General features: G+C 37.0%; 1 protein-coding gene across 16 annotated transcripts in view; it reads right to left on the bottom strand.

Annotated features, from left to right (window-relative positions):
• Positions 1–22,711, bottom strand: part of BMPR1B (bone morphogenetic protein receptor type 1B) — a 461,568-nt gene that overhangs the window by 16,795 nt on the left and 422,062 nt on the right. For all 16 annotated transcript variants that reach the window (XM_054687904.1, XM_037530641.2, XM_054687894.1 and 13 more), the window contains 4 exons: positions 10,128–10,224; positions 8,766–8,904; positions 2,115–2,307; positions 1,058–1,355 (listed from right to left, as the gene is read on the bottom strand). In XM_054687904.1, coding sequence (XP_054543879.1) covers positions 1,058–1,355; positions 2,115–2,307; positions 8,766–8,904; positions 10,128–10,224 — 727 coding nt within the window. The remainder of the gene's footprint in view (positions 1–1,057; positions 1,356–2,114; positions 2,308–8,765; positions 8,905–10,127; positions 10,225–22,711) is intronic.

Below are 22,711 nucleotides of genomic sequence, written 5' to 3'. Positions count from 1 at the left end.
AAATCAGGAGAGCATTTAATAATCTTTATTGGCAGGAGGTTCACATTTCTAATTTAAGTCTACAATCCAAGTCATTTTCTCCTGCTTTGTTTTTAAAGATCAGAAATTTAATTTGCCATCCTCTAAATGGGAAGGCCTTCATATATTTGGGACTTATTATTAAATGGGTGAAAATACCAATCCATCAGTCCTTGTGAGTTGCAATCATCTCTGTGACTTTTCCTTTGTGCCTTTCTCCATATTCTACAGATTCATCATTGGGAAAAAAACTCATGAGTGGATCAAACAGTCTAATAATGGCTTAGCCTGCAGTGAACATTTAAAAAGGTAATTCTATGATGACCTCTCTATACTACTGGCTTGCAAATTCATCTTGTTAGTTTTCAAAGCAGTGGAGCCATTTCATCTAATGAAGTCATTGCAAAATATAAGTTGTTTTGACCAGAATGAGAAAGAGAGCCCCAACTATTGGCCATTTCTCTTCCCCATGAAGCCACTGACCTTATTCCAAGGAGTTCCCAGGGCTCTGAAAACCACTGTTTAATAACATGCAAGTTTATGTATTCAGGTGTTATATTCACTATTTTCTATAACACAAAATAGTAGTCTCGAATATTAGTTATGTTTTATGAGTTTCCAACATTTCTCATAGAGTACCTAGCAATATATCTTTCTACTATCATACAAAAACCATTGCCTTTATCACTTTATAATCTGTAGCTATTACCTAAAACCTTTACCTACTTAGAAATATTATGTAGAATTTTGACCACATAATTCCAGACATTTGCTCCCTCTTTTCTAAAAAGTTTCAGGACACCCAAGAACTTAATGTGAACACTCATTTGAAGCCAGGTCACGGATGAGCAGAGAAACATTAAGCCTGATCCAAACACTGTGTGTTGTAAATAAAATGTTTCTTCTTTTTCTCGCCAAAGAAAAGTCAAAATTCCTTCTCTATTAAATATATTAGAAGCACTGAACTACAACATATATAATATGTAAAATGTGATAGAAAAGAATCATAAAGTGTGTATATGTTCACTTTGATACTGACCTAATAAATTTAACAGCCAGGCCCAGGTCAGCTATGCAACAAGTTCCATTTTTCTTCACCAGGATGTTCTTACTTTTCAGATCTCGATGGGCTATTGCTGGTTTGCCTTGAGTACTAAAGATTTCCGTGTGCAAATGACATAAGCCACTGACAGAAGAATAAGCTAGCTTCAGCATCGATTTAGTATCTAGTGTGGTCGATTTTAGATAATCATAGAGGGAACCATTTTCATGATAATCTGTGATTAGGTATAGCTGGGTCCAGGATCCTGTGCCTTTGATATCTGCAGCAATGAACCCTAAAGTGTAAAAAAGACAAAAAGGTTTGGAGCAAATGTTTTTCAAAGATCATCAGGAATAATTCATATTCTCAAATACCATACTTTTTGTCTTAGGTGTCTTTTGCTTAATACTTCCTTCAGTTTTATGATTACTACCAGGACAGTATTAACTTACTAATACCAATCACAGCAATCAAACATTTGGAGTAGAGAAACATGAAGAGTTTGCCACTGAAAACCTGAGCCTTTCTAGTCAGTAGTTGATATTTAAATTACTTTCAAGTTAACAGTAAATAGTTTGTGGTATTGTAATTACATATAAGGCCATTTGTGTAATCAAGTAAGGTCTTGAGTCAAAGCACATGCACCATAATTAGCTTATACTCTTTCTACTGAATGATCCAACTAGATCATTTCAAACTTCAGAAAATAAGGACATCAATTATTGATATAGACCCTGAATATAAACTCTGCAGGTACAATTCTTATAACTATTCACAACATTTTAAAACAAATGTGCTTCTTCAAATCCCTAGGAAACCCTGCTATTATATTTGCATTTCCTGTCCCTGAAGAAAAAAAAATCATAGAAGTGCCTTAGTCATGCCTCCTATGAGGTTTCTCATTAGAAGCTTATAATATTCTTGGGCTCATTCAAGAATAAAATGTCTATATATTTCATAACAGGTCTAGACAAATGAGTTAATATGCAGATGTTAACAGAAAAATAGAGGAAAGTTAGGGAACCTTGAACATTACTATACAGCTTTTACTCACCTAAAATGTTTTCATGCCTCATCAGCACTGTCTGATAGATTTCTGTCTCTCGGAACCAGCTGGCTTCCTCTGTGGTGAAGAACACTTTCACAGCTACCTTTTCGCCACGCCACTTTCCCATCCAAACTTCCCCATAACGACCTTTACCAATCTGTTTCACCATCTGAATCTGCTTAGCTATAGTCCTTTGGACCTATTAAATCCCAAACCACACTGTTAGTATATTCACAGGTTACAGATTTGTTTCATCTTTTTTCCACCAGAGGAGAAACAATTACTGCATGTAAAATACATCTTGCCAGTAGTTTTTCCATATATAGGCAATAACTTTATTAATTTATGGTGTCTTCTTTTAAATGTATTTGAGATTAACTGTGGATTATGAATGTTTGAAATATTGTACATTATTAAGTATTTCATTCTACACATTATCATTTTCATAGCAAGAAAAAAAAAATGATGAGTGGAATCACAGTAATCAGCAGAACACTTTTAACTTCCACTATTGCAGTGTGATACCGGATGGTATGAAAGGACTTCTGCAGTATACAAGTGATTATAGAAACAAAAAAGGTATTGCGGGGTACACAAAGAAATAAAGATAATCTCCAGGGCGTCCCCTGGTGGCACAGGCGGTTGAACGCAGCGCTGTGATGCTGTCCGCAGCCTCTGCAGCGCACGTGTTCTATCCCAGCCTGCGGCGAGAATCCCACATGGTGCGGCAGACCTCTCCTGTCTTGACCACTGTTCCCCTCAGCAGTGTATTTCAGTCAGTCTGCATGCTCTGTTCCCCACTCTGTCGCTAGTGAATCCTCTCACCCTCCTGTGCATCTGGCCTGTACCCCGGTTCTTTTTTTTATATATATATTAGATTTATTTATTCATGCTTAAGAAAGGAAAGGCAGGGAAGGAGGAAGAAAGGGGGTAAGGAGGGAAGAAAAAAAAGAAAGAAAGGGCAAAGGAAAAGAGGGAGAGCAGAAAAGGAGGGAGGGGAGAGTTGAAACCACAGCAAGCAATGATAAAGTCATCAGAGAGCAAGTCAGCTTGCTATCTGAGCAAAGAATAACACCAACACTGATATCCAGAATCTAAACACTGACTGCCAATGCTGGAGAAACTGAATCTAGAACTTCAGCATTAAGCTGAGACTATTAGTGTACATAGCAACAGGATACTAAGTTTGCACTGAGAAGGGAGCATACCTCAGCTCCCAGCTACAATGAATCACATTTTTCTCTGGAGGATTATTATTTGCAGAATACTTTTCTTTCCACCACTATGGTGAGATTTTAGATACTGTGGGGAAACTCTTAAAATTATACAGCTTAATCATGAGTAAGAATATAAGAAATAAAAAAAAATAAATAATGCATTGTTGGGCACACAAGGAAATAAAGGAAATCCCCAGGTGGGGGATGGAGAGAAAAAGGAGAGAAAGAAAACAGAGGGAGACAGGAATAAGGATACCAGAGAATAAATCCCTTAAGAGGAAAAGAAAGTCACTAGAAGTGAGAGTTAGTAGAAACAATCCAAAGAGACTTAACATTCATATTACAGACATCAGGATTTTCAGAGAGAAAATGCTCGGAAACACTACAGGAAATATGAAAAGAAACAACAATAGGATGAAAAATAAACAATCATACGGAAAATATTGAAAATTATATTCTGAAGTGAAAAAGTTAATTGTCACCATGAAACATAGAAAGTAGTAGAAAGATGAAACAGCTAAGAACTGAAGAGAAAGCTAAGCTAAGAAAACACTGAACAGTTAGAGAAAGAAAACATGAGAATTAAATCGCATAGAGTTTACACATCTTTGAAGTTATTTTCACACTATTTGTGCTTATAATAAAATATTTTAAGGACTTTTTACTGAAAAGGCTAAAGATCAATGACTATTTACAGAGTTTGGGAGACATATACACAGACCCTACCACAAATACAAAGTTTATCAGAAAACTGGAACAGACTATTTGCAGACATGCTTTGCATCAAGTAAACTTCAATTGTTTCATTTTTGTATCTTATCTCAAAGTCAGCTGATTGACAACCTTAATTCCCTTTGTCAACACAGACTCTAGGTATTAGGATTTGTGGGTGCCAATATTCTGCCTGCAACATATGTCTACCAGCTAAGATGGAGTCTGATTTTGTATAATGGATGATTACAGACATTAAAAAGACAATACTATACATTGTTGGTCCATGAATGGCACTATTACCAGATTGAAAGCTTTGGGAGAAAGATAAACTTCTGTTTTTTTTTTTTTTTAATTTTCTAAAGCAAGTATTGAAAAATAAAAACACTCTGACAGACCATCAAGCCACTCAGCCCACAGGAATTAGGAAGCAAGTGCAAGTACAATGAGCCTGCCTCCCGCCTCCCCACAGGAACCAAACATGTTAAAGAAGGAAATGTCTGTCCATTTCCATTCCCCAGTGAGGGAACAGAACCATCAAGACTACCAAGCATTTGAGAGCCAAATCTCCAAGGAGTTAACTTAATAACTTGAGAGTAAGCTTCCCATATTTATTTATTTATTTATTTATATTTTTATTTTGTCCATACTTGACTTTATTCAGTTCAGTCGAAATTATTCACCTTTGAACTCCTGGGTTGTGCTTCATACATTTCCAGTCTTCTTAAGGTAAAAGATCCCAATTTATCACATTTCCACCAATATTTCTATTTTCTAATAACACATATTTTAAAATATATTATTTTTTCACAGCATAAGGATTTCTCCCCTCAGGTACAGTCACCACGGTTTTCCCACAGCCATTGTGCCCACAGTCTTCCACCACATCACACCCTGCTCTCCTCACCCCTGTTCTCTATTTTTCCCCTCCCTCCCTCTATATTTATTTTTAAAAATGTATATTTATTTACAGATGCTGCAAAGCATTGGTTGTGTAAATCTATGGAACATTTCCTAATATAAACAGCTTTGCATCAACTTCTTTTCTAATGATAATATATCTTCTTATAAGTTGATTAAAATCCTGAGGGTATTGACAATACTCAACAGAAGAAAAACTTATCTCAAAGATAAAGTGTCCCTAAATTATAGTTAGAAATTTAAAATATATGCCTATTTTGAGATTTATTCTAACATCTAAAGACCTGAAAACATAACCTCAAGTGTTTTAAAACTATGTGACTTGAATTTTACTTGAATTAGCAAATGTTTCTGGTCTTTCTATCATGCCTAAACATTCACGCTATATTTTATTCTTTTATAACTCTTTTGAAAGTTTGAATGTATAAATGAAATGCCTCTAAGATACAATCACTGTAACTGTGATTCCAAAAGGAAAAGAATCATTTCATGTAAACTGGGTATAACTGCAGGTATAAGGATTTATAAGGAGTTACTGTTATTCAAGAAATGCCATCTTATCTAGTAATCATATATCCACCAGTCTCTAATGTGGGTCCAGGTATATATATGGATATAGGAAAACATGCAGCGGTGAAAAATGTGCTGCCCTTTCTCTGTGTCCCTAAATCAGCCCCCCTACACACACACACACAGACATGCAAATATGCTATTTAAAATAATTTGCTTAATAGGTTGAGTTACTAGTACACTGGAAAGATTTTTCATATGATTCCTCACTTGAGTGGTTTAATGTTAAATAAGAATATTCACAAGATCTTTTATGTGATCTTTTGCTCCTTTTTCAAGGTTAGGTAAATAGAGTATAAATAAATATGCCATATATTGTTCATATATATATAGATATCTATTAATATTTAGCTATATAAACCTGTTTATAAGATATATATGTATATATAAAATATAAAAGAAGACACACACTATCTTAATTTTTACCACCATCCTATGATAGTCCTTCCTTGAAGAATTTATATTTAAAGTCACTTAGTAAACAGGAGGTCCAAGTATGTGTATGCTCTCACACACACACACACACATACACACACGACATGAATTTTTCCCTGATGTTAATGAAATAAATAACAAATCAGTATTAAGGCAGGATAGATAATATTTGGAGAAAATATCACATACTTCTGCATTTTAAACTTAAAAATCAAATTTTAAAAAAAATTTTTTTAAAGATTTATTTATTCATGCATACAAGAACTAGGGTACAGACCAGATGTGTGGGAGGGTGAGAGGATTCACCAGAGACAAAGCGGGGAACAGAACAGGCAGACTGACTGAAATACACTACTGAGGGGAGCAGCGGGCGAGACAGGAGAGGTCTGCCCTGCCATGTGGGATTCTCGCCAGCCGGCCCAGATTAAACTGCTGCTGCAGAGGCTGCATGCGGACAGCTTTAGAGCACTTTGCTCAACTGCCTGCACCACCAGGGGAAGCCCTAAAAATCAAATCTTAAAACAAGATCTGAAATCTATAATACTGTAACTTTTTGTTTAGTGTTTTATATAATCCTTCTTCCCATGTAGCCCCTATGAAACACATTTCTTTGTTTTATTTAATTACCACTTAGTTAACATTTCATAAATGCTGTGGCACAAAATCTAAGGCAGAGCATCTGCACTGAATTCTGGCTTATTAGTACACCAGCTAGTTCGCCTGCTGCGTCCAGGTCCTCTGATATACAGGCATACAGTTCCAGTCCCACCTCACAGCATTGCAATGAGCATGAAATGAGATCATATTGTTAAGACCATTGTTTGGCCAGGATAGGAATCTGGAATCTGGCTGCTCTACATCATTAGATGGTATAAGCTGATGGCTATTTTTATTTTGGCCTCTATATTACCTAATATAGAAATAATAGTAATTTTATAGATATTAAAAGTTGTAATTGAAACAAATTATTGAACAATCCCTGGAGTCATTCAGGTACCCTACCAGGAATGCATGTAGTTCCACTCTGAAGGAGGTGAGTCCACCTCAATGTAGACACAGATACACTACAACCAATTATAATGCTATAATTTAAACTGCTACATTGGTACTATAAGCAAAAGTTACAAACAAAAGACAGATAGGCTTAGTCTGAGGTAAACTGTCATGGATAGAAAGTGTGTGATAACAGGCCATGAGCCCTAAGTGTGAGGCACTCTCCAGAAAGCCATTGCATTCACTAAAATATAGTGTGCAGTCACTCATATTTCTGAAACAATTTCTCAAGGCTGATGCTCAGGAAGCAGGTGGGGAGAGGAAAGCTGGGCAGGAAGACTGCACTTAGATGTGTGCACAGCCACTAAGAAAAGATCCATGAATAGTAAGGAACACTGCAATGGCCTATCCAGGGAGGTAACACAGTAAGGTCAAATATTTTAGAGAGACAGTCCTCAGTTATGATAGATGTGGGTTAGAAAGAGGAAAAAACAGAGGTGCCAATTCCAAGAGCACAGGCATCTGACTTAATACCAAGGGGATTTTAATATTTGTACTTTGCTTTTTTAAAAAAGTGTAACAGTACAGCTTTTTAAACATGAAAGTTGTAGTTGCTACTTATTAATTAAATTATAAGAATAAATAATCAAGTAATTTGCTAGTAAGAATTTAATACATTAAAAATAATCCTAAATAGCAGAGCTTTGGCAGGGATGATGTCACAAATTGTTTACTGTCTGGTCTATGACCTCAAGGGAGGTATCAGCCAAAGAGCACAAAGTTCCATTTATGCAAGACAAATAACTCCAAGATATCTACTGTACAGCACAGTGCCTACAGTTGAACAAAAGCATATTTTATTCTTGAAAATTCCCTTAGATCAGATCTCATGTTCAGTGTTCTTATTGTTAAAATACAGTAATAGCTAGCTAAAGAGGACAAAAGGAACTTTGGGGGGTAATGGGCATGGACGTGGCATAGACTGTGGTGATGGTTTCATAGATACATACATAATTTCTAAACTCTTTAATTTGTATATTTTAGACATATACTAGTTTTTATCAATTAAAAATGTTATAAAATGAATTCATGTCTTGAGATTCAAGAAAAATGTTACTTTTCAGTACTAAGTAGAATGTAACTAAAGGAAATAAGCAAACAAGATATCAAAGACTACAAAATTAGGAAAATCAATTGAAGATACTACTAAGGAAAATAGTTCTTATTAAAATTGCTGCTTTCATCTCAGATCCAACAATCTTTCTGCATGGTCCATAAAAGAGCAAACACTTTTTTCACTAAGCAAGTGTCTTGGAGTCAGTATGTATTTTTTTTCAGGTTTGGGAGTGCTGACCATCAGAAAATGAAACATCTCCTGAATGGAAATTCAGGATGTCCTTTCACCCTGAAATACACACCATCCATTTGAAAAGAAGTCTCCTTTCCTGTAGAAGGATTCAGATCTTCACTGGTTGTAATACTTTGTCTTCAAAAGTAATATGAAAATGCAGTAATACTATCCTTACTGAAAACAGGGGGAAGCTACCCTGTTTAAAGTTTTGTAATGTGATTTTACCAGAACATCTGAGGGTCTGCATTGTAACCATATACTTAAACATTAGAAAACAATCAGCTTATCCCAACATGTCAAAATGTTATCAGAATCCTTTATCTGAGATCTACTATCTGACTGTACTGCACAGCACTTTCTCTTTGTTCGCTGTCCACCGCAGTAAAATGAAACCTGTATTTATTGACAATTTATCTCAGAAGATACCTCCTTTCAATTCAAAAGATGTTTTTCTCATACCAGCAGAGGGAGGCCTGATCCACTTCCTGAGCTTTGGGATTGCTCAATCAAGTCTCTCAGGGACTCTCCAGGAGGGATGTATGTTTCATCCTGTTCTAACCCAATGCTGTAACGAGGTCTGGTTTCTTGTCTTTTATACCTAAAGATGCATAAAGATCATTTTAGACACTGAATTAAAATGAGTAGGGAAAAACAGCAGAGAAAACAGTAATCACACCAGATTTTATTTTAGCACATAAATACAATGTAAGCTAAATGTCTAGCATTCATCGTGCTTAGTTATAATTTCCAACATACAAATCATAATTATTTTGCTTACCTATTTTTCAAAGTAAATTATGAGTTTTTATATAGTCCGAACCATTTACCATTTTTCTTCTCTATTCCTTTCTTTTATATATATTTTTTTTAATTTTTTACATCATCGTTCTTTTTTTTTTTTTTTAAGATTTATTTATTTATTTATACAAGCACTGGATACAGTCAGAAGCGCGGGAGGGTGAGAGAATTCACCAGAGCCAGAGCAGGAAGCAGAGAAGGCAGAAGGACCAAAGTTCACTGCTGAGGGGAGCAGCAGGCAGCAGGAGAGGTCTGCACGTCATGTGGGACCCTCCTCCTGTGGCCGGGGAGCAGCCAGGGATCGAACTGGCGCTGCAGAGGCTGTGGACAGCTTCGCAACCCAGCGCTCAACCGCTGCGCCACCAGGGAGGCCCTCGATCTTAATTTTAAATGGTTTTTGTAGACTAATAGCCTCAAACTAGAAATGCATGATTTATTTCAATCATCTTCCATTTGCAGAAGAATGTCATAAATAGTATCACAAAAGGCAAATGGTAAGAATTTATATTTTACAAACTAGGAAATTTTTAAATGATTAAAAATAATTTTATAACTACCTTCATTTAATATAGTAAGAACTTATTTTATCTTGCTAATTAATCTATAAAAAATCTTTACAATCTTTCAATACAATCTTTCAATACATACAATCTTTCAATACATAGGGGAAATTCTAAGCTCATGAAAAAAGGAATTATAAAGAGATTCTAAGTTTTACACAGTCATTTCTCAGGCATGAATCAAACCTCAGGAGCAACTGAGTTCCTGAATTCTCCAATTGCCCTCATTTTTTTAGGATGGAACTTATTTGGGTGATTTTGATATCTGTAGCTAAATGAAGTAGGTATCTATACATAACTTCATTAGAACAAATGCATATAAATAGCAATTGGTATTATCATTGAAATCAAAGATTCTAATTAGGTCAAAGAAAGCTGTGGTGGAAAATGTCAGCAGGTAGAATAGTTGAATTAAGAAGTTATCATAAACTTAACACTTTACATCTACATGTTTGCAACTTACCTGAAGTAACAGAATAAAATGATAAGAACCAATAGCAAACTACAGACAGTCACTGATATAAGTAAGGCCTTGTGGTGTATAGGTCCATCAACAAAATCTGAAATTAAAAAATAAAGAAAACTATAATATAGAGAGTATTTTTTCACTTAAAAATTAGGAAGCAATCCTATCCTAAAAGTGCTTGTTAATAAGCTCCATATGCAAATTGTGAGAGATCCCAAATCATCATTGTTTTAGGCACTCATTTACAGAGCAAGCATTTCTAGAAGAAATTCTTCAAACTGTTACTTCTGGAAGGAATAAGACTAATATATGATAGACACACAGAATATACACAAATGTAAATTGACCAAGGCTCCCAACATATAAGTAGATAGCTTATCTTTCTTAGTAGGTAGTTTATCCTTAGTATCTTTATTTATAGGCTTTTTCTCCTGTTGTTTCTGGGGCATTCTGTATCATGAATTCAATATAAAACTAATCTACATTCGTCTATATAAAACACAAAGCCATCTAATGATGAGGCAAAGGAAAAAAACGTCTTAAAAGGCTGTCAAACATAGAAAATAAAGGAGTGCATCACTTTAAACAAAGAAGCCCTTCAAAACATATAGCTTAATTTTTTTAGAAATGCATATTTTTATTTACTTATGCATACAAGAGCTGGGTACAGGCCAGAGATGCAGGAGGGTGAGAGGATTCACCAGAGACAGAGTGGGGAGTACAACAGGCAGATTGACTGAAATACACTGCTGAGGGGAACAGTGGGCGAGACAGGAGAGGTCTGCTTCACCATGTGGGTTGTTCACTGGCCAGCCGGGGATCGAACTGTTGCTGTAGAGGCTACGGATTGCTTGATAGTGTGGTACTTACCCCCTTGTGCCACCAGGGAGGCCCAAAAAATGCATATTTTAAAATAATGGTTACGTTCTAGCTAAGAATTGTGATTCCTTTATAGAGCAGATTATTAAATACTGTTCACTGTTTTTTGGTTTTTTTTTTTTAAAGATTTATTTATTTATTTATACAAGCACTGGGTACAGTCAGAAGTGCAGGAGGGTGAGAAAAATCACCAGAGCCAGAGCTGGAAGCAGAACAGGCAGGAGGACCAAAATACACTGCTGAGGGGAGCAGTGCCGGCAGGAGAGGTCTGCGCACCATGCGGGACCCTCGCCAATGGCTGGGGATTGAACCAGTGCTGCAGAGACTGCGGGCAGCTTCTCAGCCCAGCACTCAACCGCTGCGCCACCGGGGATGCCCTGTTCACTTTGTTTTACCTCCAGTCCTTGCTGCATCAATTTAATTATAGCATGACTTTAAGTAAGAACAACTTAGAGAGATTTATAAAAAGGCATATTTACTGACTTTAACTACAGAGACTTTTATTTAAAATATTTTATTTACAGTCATTCCAGGTGATTTACAATATCTGGTGGTCTCTGGAACATATTTTGAGAAAACTAACCAAAATCAGTCACACATACTAACAGTGTCAGCACCATTTTTATAAAGGGTATGATATTTCCCTGAGAGAGTGATTACTTTATTGAATTTTGAAGGTAATTATTTCAATTTATGACTTAGGTTATTATGGCCAAGAGGTTTTCCAAATTGTGTTGTGTGATTTTAACTTTCTGACTACCTAAAATATTTTGACTAGAAAGCTATCACACTAAATGTAACTTTTTTCACTCAAAATTAGCATATGTTCCATTAAGAAAAACTGAAAAGCATGAACTAACTAATAAAACGTAACTAAATTATCACTACATCACTATTTAGGAAAACGACTAGTAACATTTTATTGTATGCCTTTGTAGTTTCATTTCAATGAACAGAAAATATTTCACATGAAAAGCATTATATTCACCATCTCCTCAGCAGCATTGCTAACAGCCTAAAAATGGGAGCAATCCCAATGTCTAGCAGCAATAAATGCATAAATAAAATGTGGTGTACTATTTTACCATTGGAAAGGAAGGAAACTGTACATATCAATATGATCAACATGGATCAATCTTGAAGACATGATGTTAAATGAAATAAGCTAGGAACAGAAAGGCAAACAAACACTGAATAATTACATTTATAAGAGATGCTTATGTAACAAGAGGTCCCGAGGGAAAGGGGAGGTTTCAGATTTCTTGCCCCACCCAAGGGAGGATGTAGTTGAGCAGGGAAAGGAGCTAAGAAGAGCCTGGGGTAGGAAGAACGATGGAGAGTCAGGAGACCTAGAGGAGGCACATGGAGCAGAGAGACGTGAAAAAGTAGCACTTGTATTTTGGTCTTGGACTGATTGAAACAGATGTGGATGAGAGATCTGTGGGCTGGTTAACAATGGCAGCTTTTATCTTCATTTTGATTTGGCTCCTTTTCTCCCAGACTTGTCTGGCTGTTTCTGACCCTTTCCTAGGGGTCCCCACCAGAAGGTGCCCTAGACTTGTGGCAGGCTCTCGGGCCTCAGTGGCCCTGCTTTGGGCCAACTCTGCTTGGCTGGGCATTTACCCAGGAGGGCATGGGGAACTTCAGATACTAGATTTGGAAACTAAATTCCTTGTCTTTGTTGCACAGTAATTGTATTAAAGTTCCTTTCCATTAAAGATCTTCTGCACTAGAATATGTTTTGTCTCCATGCAGTGAATGGCAGAACCTATTTAGAGTGCACAGATTTGGAGATTCTGGGGTTCCCCTCACCCTGCCCTGTAATACTTAGTGTAGCCAAACCTAAAGACTAAATGTTGAATGTTAGATTCCAGGAACTAGGGAGAGGGAAATGGAAAGGAAATCCTTAATGGGTGCAGAGTTAAATTTATACAAGATGAAAAGAGCAAATGAGATAGATGGTTGTGATTTTTGCACATTATGATTTTTGCAGTTTATACAACTGAACTGTATACTTAAAAAACAATTAAGATGATAAGTTCTGTTACATGTATTTTACCACAACAAAAAAGGCCTTGGGCCACCCTGGTGGTGCAAGGTGTTAAGCACAGTGCTATGAAGCTATCCACAGCTTCTACAGCACAATTTCAATCCCCAGCCAGCCAGGGAGGTGACCCACATGGCTCATCAGACCTCTCCTGTCTCGCCTGCTGCTCCCCTCACAGTGTATTTCAGTCAATCTGCCTGTTCTGCTCCCCACTCAGTCTCCGGTGAATCCTCTCATCCTCCACACCTCTGGCCTGTACCCCAGTTCTTGTATGCATAAATAAATCTTTTAAAAAAAGGCTTTATAACATATATTGATTTATAACTAAATTGTTTTCATTTATAATAATGGAACATTTTCCAAAATAATATTTTTTACATGGAACATAAATTTTAAAGACTACATAATACAAACATACATTCTAATTAGAAAGTCAATCTTCTTTTGTATATGTATGAGATTGCAAATATCTTGCTATAAAATATCTTTGCTATAATAAATTCAGTGATGAAAACTCTTACAGTATATCTTTGCACATAAAAATGATTATTTCCTTAATCTATATTTATAGATGTGGAATTAATAATTCAAATAATGATTGTTTCAAGGCTTTTATTTTATGTTATAAAAAAATCTCTTTTAGGGCCTCCCCTGGTGAAGCAGCCGTTGAGCGCTGGGCTGCGAAGCTGCCCGCAGCCTCTGCAGCACAGGTTTGATCCCTGGCCAGCCAGTGAGGGTCCCATATGGAGCGACAGACCTCTCCTGCTGGGCCCGCTGCTCCCCTCAGTAGTGTATTTTATCAGTCTGCCTGTTCTGTTCCCCGCTCTGGCTCTGGTGAATTCTCTCACCCTCCCATGCTTCTGACTGTACCCAGTGCTTGAATAAATAAATAAATAAATCTTAAAAAAAAGAGATTTATTTATTTAAAAAAATCTCTTTTAAAGGATTATAAGAGTTTCTATTTCACCATCAATGTAGATATATGTTTTTATTATTTGGAAATAATTTCAGCCTTACAGAAAACCTGTAGGAATAAGGTATACTAATATTCTCTTCACAGAGAATTTCCATTTTTTTTTATTTTATTCTAATTCTCTTGCTTTCTCCATGTGTGTATACCTATGTCTTTATAAAATAAATATTTATATATAGAATGCACATTTATGTTTTTTTTTATTTGTTTGTGTGTGTGTGTGATTTGTGAATCACTTCAAGTTCCAAGCATAAAGTCCCTGCTCGTGCACACTTGGCAGTGTACTTCCTAAGGAAAATGACATTGTCTTATCAAGTGGTAATACAATATCCAAATCAGAAAAATACCATGAAAATATATATTTGAAATAAATCTTACTTGAAATATTTCACAAAGTTTGAATTATTACAAAATAATATCTACAGACTCTAATACTTTGTTTTTTGACCATAGTCTTGTTTATGGTCAACGTTATAATTTACTTAGCAATCCAAAATACATGTTAATAACTATTTATGATCTATGGTATATCAGGGTGGTCCCCAGGAAAAGGCAAGGTTTCAGGTTTCCTGCCCACCCAAGGGGAAGTTGTTGCTGAGCAGGAAGAAGGAGAAGCTGGAGAGGACACTGGGGAAGGGAGCATAGAAGGACAGGGAGTGAAAAGGAGACCCCGCAGAGGCACATGGAGCAGAAAGACATGTGAAGAACCTGTGCTTGCTTCTTGGCCTTGGACTTGTATCAGAGACTTGGGAAACAGGGAACAGAAACACTTAAAACAGACATGGGTGAGAGATCCATAGGGAGGCTAACAATGGCAGCATTTATCTTCATTTTGAATTTGTTCTTTTTCTTCTAGACTTGTCTGATGTCTTCTGTCTCTTTCCTATGGGTCCCCACCAGGAGGTGCCTTAGACTTGTGACAGGCTTATGGGTCTCAGCGGTCCTGCTTTGGCTGGACAAAGGCATGGGTAACTTTGGGTGCTTTATTTGAAGACTATATTCTTTTCCTTCTCTTTATTGCACACTAATTGTATTAAAGTTCCTTTCCATTAAAAGTCTTACGTACTAGAGTACGTTCTGTCTTGATGCACAGAATGGCAGAACCTCTTTAGAGCAGGCAGATTTGGGGAAACCAGGATGCCCCTCACCTTGCCCTGTAACAATGCTACTTGCAAAATATTAATGAAGTAGGTGTTCATCTGCAAAGACTAAATGAGAGACTATTAAAAATGTTTTATATTAACAAATTCAGAAACACTGCCAATGATCCAAAAAAAAAAGGAATTCACAGCATCAGGAGTCTTTACGGTTTATGTTGAAAAGGCATTCACACTTTAACATCATTAACGGGAATCATTTATCATTAGCACAAGCACTGTCTGTAAAGTGTTGCTTTTTGTATCTTGAAAATAATTTGTAGTGTCCTAAAAGTAAGCAGACTAAGACTTCATACAATGAATTTTCTTAGTAAAATTATCCCTCCCTTATGTCATAGACAAAGTAAACAATAAACCCAAGGTAATTCACAGTGTTCAGACATTCAAAGGCATACAAATACCAGGGAACACGTATGAGCAAAGATTGCCATTAGAAAGTTAAAACACATTAAGAATTTTAAGGATAACGAAAGTAAAAGCCTGACAAATTCAAAGAGAACTTTGGATTCTCGAGTTAAAACTAAACAAACTACTTAAGCACAACATATTTCAGCATATGAATGCAGAGCACTTTTTCATTCAAGTGATATAATTATACAAAAACTCAGTTTCACTGCCTTTCACTTTTCCATGTAAATGCAAAATACACTCTGAACCATAAATACCACATTTATTACTCATCTTACTAGATTTCTAATTATGAGAGAAATGAGATCACAAAGGATCTCAGGGATTATGACCTTACCATTAAGCCAGCACCCCTTCTTTTCTTTGATGATTTAGGGCTCACACCTATTCATAGGTATGTTATCACACCACACCCACCTCTCAAGAACCTATGATTTTCTATCATACTCCATTGGCATCAAGCCCTTTTTGTAAGGATAACATTACCTTCCTTTTTCCTTTTCTTTGACCCTATTATCCTTCCCCCTGCAGCCTTATCTACTACCCCCTTGTCTTCTGTCATCAATGGTTGATTCTTATCAATAAAACTTTTGTTTCTGTTAGTCATATTTTAATCTGCCATTACTTGTGCTCAAAGCATTAACAATGTAAACATTCAAGTCACTGCCAGAGTCCCTGAAAGCAAACACTTGCAGATACAATATCAGGAAAAAGAACAGAGCCCAGGGTTTCTCTCTGGCAGACACCTTTCTGCTTGTACTGTCACTCCCAAAGCTCAGGGAAATAGAATAAGGATTGTCTAGGGAAATCCGTTTCACTCTGAGAGGCAAGTAAGAATCACTAGCAGTTTCCTAACAAAATATCATTCTGTCACTACTTGTCTCCTCTCTGATGATTAAGTGGTTTGTAACTGCTTCAAATGTGTGACTTTTTATAAGGCTACATGAGGATTCATAATTTCTAAAAGAAATAGAAGAATAAATTATATAGCAAGATAGAATCTTGGCAATGAACACTTTCGCAAAAACATCCTCACACTTGTTCCACATATTATAATCATGGATAAAGTGGAGATATCTTTCTATCAATGGAGCACAAAAGCAAGTTCTCAGAGGATTTTATTCAACAGATAATGTAACAGGGTGGTCCTCAGGAAAAGGGGAAGTTCCAGGTTCCCTGCCCCACCCAAAGGAGGATGGAGCTAAAGAGAAGAGAAGAAGGTGCAGAGGAGACTGGAAGGAAGCAGGATGGAGAGCCAGAAGGAGACCTGGAGGAGGCACAGGGAGCAGTAGACATGTGAAGAAATTGCTCTTGCCTTTTGGTGGTGGACTGGTTGATACAGATGTGGGTAAGACTTGGGGGAGATGACAATGGCGGTTTTCGTCTTGATTTTGATTTTGCTCTTTTCCTTCCAGACTTGTCTGGTTGTTTCTGATCCTTTTCTGTGTGTCCCCACTGAAAGGTGCTTTAGACTCCCGGAAGCCTTTTCGGCTTTGCTCTGGGACAATCACCTTTGGGTGGACTTTTACCCCTGAGGGGATGGGTAACTTTGGGTGCTTGATTTAGAAACTATATTTTTTGCCTTTTCTGTATCGTTCACTAATTGTGTTAACGTTCCTTTTCATTAAAATCTCATGTTTTGTGTTGATGCGGCAGATGGCAGAACCTATTTAGAGCAGGCAGGTTTGTGGGGTCTGGGGTGCCCCTCTCCCTGCCCTGTAACAATAATACTGAACAAATAACCAACTTTCATCATATATTGGTATTGCCTCTTATAGAAATCTAGAAATAAATTCACTTTAAGAATAAAAACATAATATTCTAGTTATTTTCAAGTATAAAATACTTAGGCTTATATTTCCTGATAAAAAAGCAGGTTAAGACAATTTTTATAAAGATTACTGAGTTAAAAGGAGTATCTCTAAATTCCTTTTATCTGTCTCAAATACAATGTTACTAGAAATCCAATTAATTAGTAACTGAACATTTCCAGAAAAGTGAGAGAAACTCCCTCACAAGGAATTTACCTCAGATACATGTACTGGCTGAGATTGCCATGAGCATAATATCTGCATCAGAAAGAAATGCTTGTTCTTATCTTTGCATTCCGCTATAGAAAATAGGGGGATGTTTCACTGGCCAAATATCTGTTACTTGTGGAGCTTAATATGTACTTGCCAATAAATATGTGATAGCATTTTAAAATAAACATGTGGGCCTCATCTGGTGGTGCAGGCAGTTGAGCACAGCACTGTGAAGCTGTCCGCAGCCTCTGCAGCACGGGTTTGATCCCGGGCCAGCTAGGGAGCTGCCCACATGGCGTAGCAGACCTCTCCTGTCTCGCCCGCTGCTCCCCTCAGCAGTGTATTTCAGTCCATCTGCTTGTTCTGTTCCCCACTCTGTCTCTGGTGAATCCTCTCACCCTCCCGCACCTCTGTACCCTGGTTCTTGTATGCATGAATAAATAAATCTTTTTAATAAAAATAAATAAAATCAACATGTAAGGGGCCTCCCTGGTGGCGCAAGGGGTTAAGCACAGCACTACGAAGCTATCAACAGTCTGCAGCATGAGTTCCATCCCTGGCAGACCAGGGAGCTACCTGCATGGTGCAGCAGACCTCTCCTGTCTCACCTGTTGCTCCCCTCAGCAGTGTATTTCAGTCAATCTGCCTGTTCTGTTCCCCACTCTGTCTCTGGTGAATCCTCTCACCCCCCGCACCTCTGGCCTGTACCCCAGTTCTTGTATGCATAATAAATAAATCTTTAAAAAAAACATGTAAGTTGCTGAGAAAATATTTTTAATTGAATAAGAAAAGATTCAATAAGGCAATTTTTAACTTTGAAAACCATATATTAATAATTGGCTTAAATGTCATTCAATTTACCATATTTTAAAACAGAATGTAATTTTAGATGTTTTCTGTGAAATGTCTGAGTAATCACCATATTCAAACTCATAAACTTGTATCTACTTGAAAAAAATATATAAACTTTATTTCTGTCTGTTAAATCCAAATTAAAAGATTTCATTTAATAAAGCAAGTGATTGTGTACATTTAATTCTAACACCTACCTACTACTTCTTTAATTGCTCACTTAAAAAATAAACAAAAAAAGTGACTATAATAAATAATTTTGGAGGAAAAGAAAAATACCTCATTAAATTCTCTTGCAGAAACCATTTTCCAAGAGGACATTTTACTTATAATATTTTGGTCAATCATGGACTGAGAGTCTGAGCCTCATAACTTCTCTCAGCTCCTTCCTCACTAATTCTGCAGGCAAGAAGCAGATGCCAGGGCGCCACTTCTCCCTAGAACTCTCTCCACCAAAATAGACATTTCTTCCAACTCTTGGCACCAGTGCAGTGTTGCTGGGCTGCCCAAGTTGTACTTTATCATTTATGGTGCTGTAGCAGCATGTAACATAATTACTTTTCATATTTCCTCCTTCAGGAGAAAGAGTTCTCCTAGAGTATTCTGCTTTTCTGGTACTATAACAAGAATAAGCAAAGCAAAAGGAAAACTAATATTCCTAAAAGAATTTAAATTTTGTTCTGGTTACCATTCATATTTTTGTTTTGAAAGAGAAGATAATAAAATTCCATGGACATAATTCACTATACATTAATACATAATTATTGAATGTGATTGTATAGCTCCAATCTCCTGCTAAATTAACCTATATTGAAAAAATGAGACTGAGGAAACACCAGATCAGTAAAAAATAAAAAAAAAAAAAAATTCTTGTTTATTTCATTAAAAAAAAAAAGGACAGTTTATTTGGTTTTTACACTTGTTAATTCTCTGATATCTAATAAAAGAACCTCACCTAAGCCTGTTATTATTTTGTACCTAGTAATACAGATCATTAGTGATAAGGTTAATTAACGTTTTTGGAACAGCAACTGGTTAGGAATAAGAACAAAAATATATGGTGAGTTAGATTTTTCAGCCCTTTAGCTGTTTAATAAAGCTGCTTTATAGTAATCTGTTATATAGATTTATAATAACCTACTGTAATAATATAATTTATTAAGCAACAGCTAGTACCTAGGAGTTTTCAAAATGTGGTATCTGGATCACAAACCTCAACCTCACCTAGGAACTCCTTAGACATGCTAATTATGGCAGTACACCCAGATCTAATGTATCAGAAAACCTAGGTGGGGTTGTCATGCACCTCAACTTTAGAAACCACTGACCTAGCACACTACTGGAACTTAAGGTTATATTAGGAAGAAGAAAGAAAGAGAAAGCAGTGTGAAGGAAGTAACCTAACAACAAATTATAAGAATTAGCCCTGGCCACCTGAGGAGGGTCCTGCGTGGTGCGTGGACCTCTCCTGCCGCCCGCTGCTCCCTCAGCAGTGTGCTTCGGTCCTTCTGCCTGCTCTGCTCCCTGCTCTGGCTCTGGTGAATTCTCTCACCCTCCCGTGCTTCTGACTGTGCCCAGTGCTTGTATAAATAAATAAATAAATCTTTAAAAACAAACAAACAAAAAAAAAAACTATGTGTCTGAGAAAAATCTAATTGTGCAGGGAAGTAAAATAAACCTAAGACTTTGAAGTAACCATATTGTTTATCAGTTGTTATGTGAAATGGCTAAATACTGAAAAAAGAGAGGGATTCTACATCCTGCTGGAAATGACTCCTTTGGCCTGACTGTACGTCAGGGCCACCTCAGAGGTGGGAGTCAACAAAATAGTAATCTTAGCTTACTGTATAGAAGCCTCATGGTGACAAGTAAAGAAACTTCCAGAAATGTTCACATTTCAATTTCACCCTTGTCATGTTTATGAGCTGCTAGAAGAAAAGAAACATTAACAGCCTGACTGCATGTCCACATCTACAGAATAAGAGATGCAAATAAACTTTGGCCCTTATATCTTCCCATATACTCAAACACCTATGTTTGTCTTACAGTTGACTTTGTAAGATAAAGGAGTTAAACTGAAAGTTACAAAGTGTTGTTTTTTTTTTTTAGTTATCTGAAAATGTTAAAAACTAGTATCATTTTTTTAAATTTTATTTGTTTTTTGCATGGAAGGACTGGGGTGTAGGCCAAGGGTGCAGTTTGGTGGTGGAGAGCATGAGAAGATTCACCAGTGTAGTGCCAGGAAGGGCACAGAGCAGGATATGTGTTTGGAGCAGACAGGGAAGGGAGAGTCCTGGAGCCCCTGGTGGCATTCTCAGGCTTTTACTGAGCTTTACATGTAGTGTGGCAAACAGGTAAACGGCAGGCAGGGATGCTGGGGGGCCAGGCGGCCCACAAGCCTCCAGGCCCCTGGCAAGTTTTCACCCTGGGCTTCTCTGGCTTTCTTTTCTCCCCTTCTCTCTCCTGCCTCTTCTGCTTCTGGTTCTCTTGGTGACTACAATACTCCTCCCATGGCCCACAGAAGTAAACAACACAACAATGTAACAACTGCAGGTGCCCCATCAGGCAGGCCAATCCTAATGGTGGGAGGGCAGAAAAGCCTGAAAACCATTTACCCTACAACCAGAGACAGAGTGGGAAACAGAACAGGCGAATCCACTGAAATACACTGCTGAGGGGAACAGTGGGAAGACAGGAGAGGTCTGCTGAGCCATGTGGGTTAGCTCCCTGGCATGTAACTTAACACTAAAAACTGAGACCAAACTGCAGTTCTATGACTCTGAATGACTTCTTTAATAAACCTTTTATTAAACTTTGAGTTTACTTCTCAGTGGTGATTATTACAGTGTGTTTTCTGACTCTTAAATAAGTAAAAGCATTTTTGAGAATGTTATTTACAAATTTCCACAGAAGATTCAGTGAGGTATCATGGGTCATTTCCTATTTTCACCATTTAATCTGTGTTACCTTTGTACTGTATTTAACCAGACTATCCTTCAGTTTTCACGCCTGTGAAGTGGGGATAATAACAGTGCTTGTCTCATTGGGTTATTATAAGGATTAAATGAGATAGTGTATGTAAATTACACAGAAAGGAGACATAATAAGAACTCTAGTCACATTAATGGATATCATAATTAATTAAGATGATTTCCATCACCAAATCATCCTTCAGCCTGAAAACTGACCAGAGCTCCAGCTTTAACTGATCATTCCCTAGCCCTCTCTACCCTGTTCCTTTCCTTGCAGGACCCTAGGGAGGTGTCAGCAAGAGCCTGCCTCATCATTGCCCATTTATAACACTGACCTTTTCCCTGAAGTCTGGAACTGCTTGCCCAAAGGACCCCATCGTATGTCCTGGAACTGTGAGGTTCTTTTCTCCACCCCATCCTCTGAGGGTTGGATCAAAGAGATGGTTTGTGTACCCCAAGGCATGAACAATGGCCAAGAGCTAGCCAAGGAGTAGCTGTAACAAGATTATGTGGGCAGAGTATGAACCTGAGTGCTGGGGTATCCATATGCACACACAACATGCCCCTTTGGGTTCTGGGCAAAACTGAGAATGGTCTTTCCCCATCACTCACAGAGCACACTAAACAAATGTCAGTAGTTTAAACATGTTAAATGCCAAGCCAGAGTTTCCATAACTATGAAAATATAGTTCAGTTAATAGAACGTATTTTATTTGCCAGTCTTCTATATTGATTATGAGTTTAAAATACTCAGGCTTGTGGAGTTCCATTTATATTACCACTTCTGTAACCACAGAATTAGGGCTGGTCCTATGTATGGAAAAAAACAACTAAAACTAAAAATTTCAACAGATGTTTCCAAATCTTTTTGCCACTATCCTTGTTTTTCACTTTATATTTTATACCAAAACACATACACCCACACTGCTAATGTAAATATATGTATGCATGCAAATGTATGTGTGTGTATATATAAATATATAGCAAAAGAGAGACATACACATAAAAATATATACTATGGCTGCAACTCAAATATTTCTTACCAAGGCATAACTGATGTTCAGCAACCAATAAAGTGCTAAACATATGGTACATATATTGAAGGGGGAAAAAAAAGCATAATGATGGTATAACTGTAAAAATGGTCAGTGCGCCCTCAGACCAATCTGCAGAGACTTTTTTTTTAGTGCAATTTTTTTTTATTTGTCCTTTTTTCAAAATTTATATATATATATATATATATATATATATTACATCATTGTTCATTTT

This window comes from Talpa occidentalis, unplaced genomic scaffold, assembly GCF_014898055.3.
Source record: "Talpa occidentalis isolate TD23 unplaced genomic scaffold, MPIMG_talOcc4v2.1 talOcc4.6, whole genome shotgun sequence".
NCBI classification, from domain to species: Eukaryota; Metazoa; Chordata; class Mammalia; order Eulipotyphla; family Talpidae; genus Talpa; species Talpa occidentalis.
This window is presented reverse-complemented; position numbering and strand designations above follow the sequence as displayed.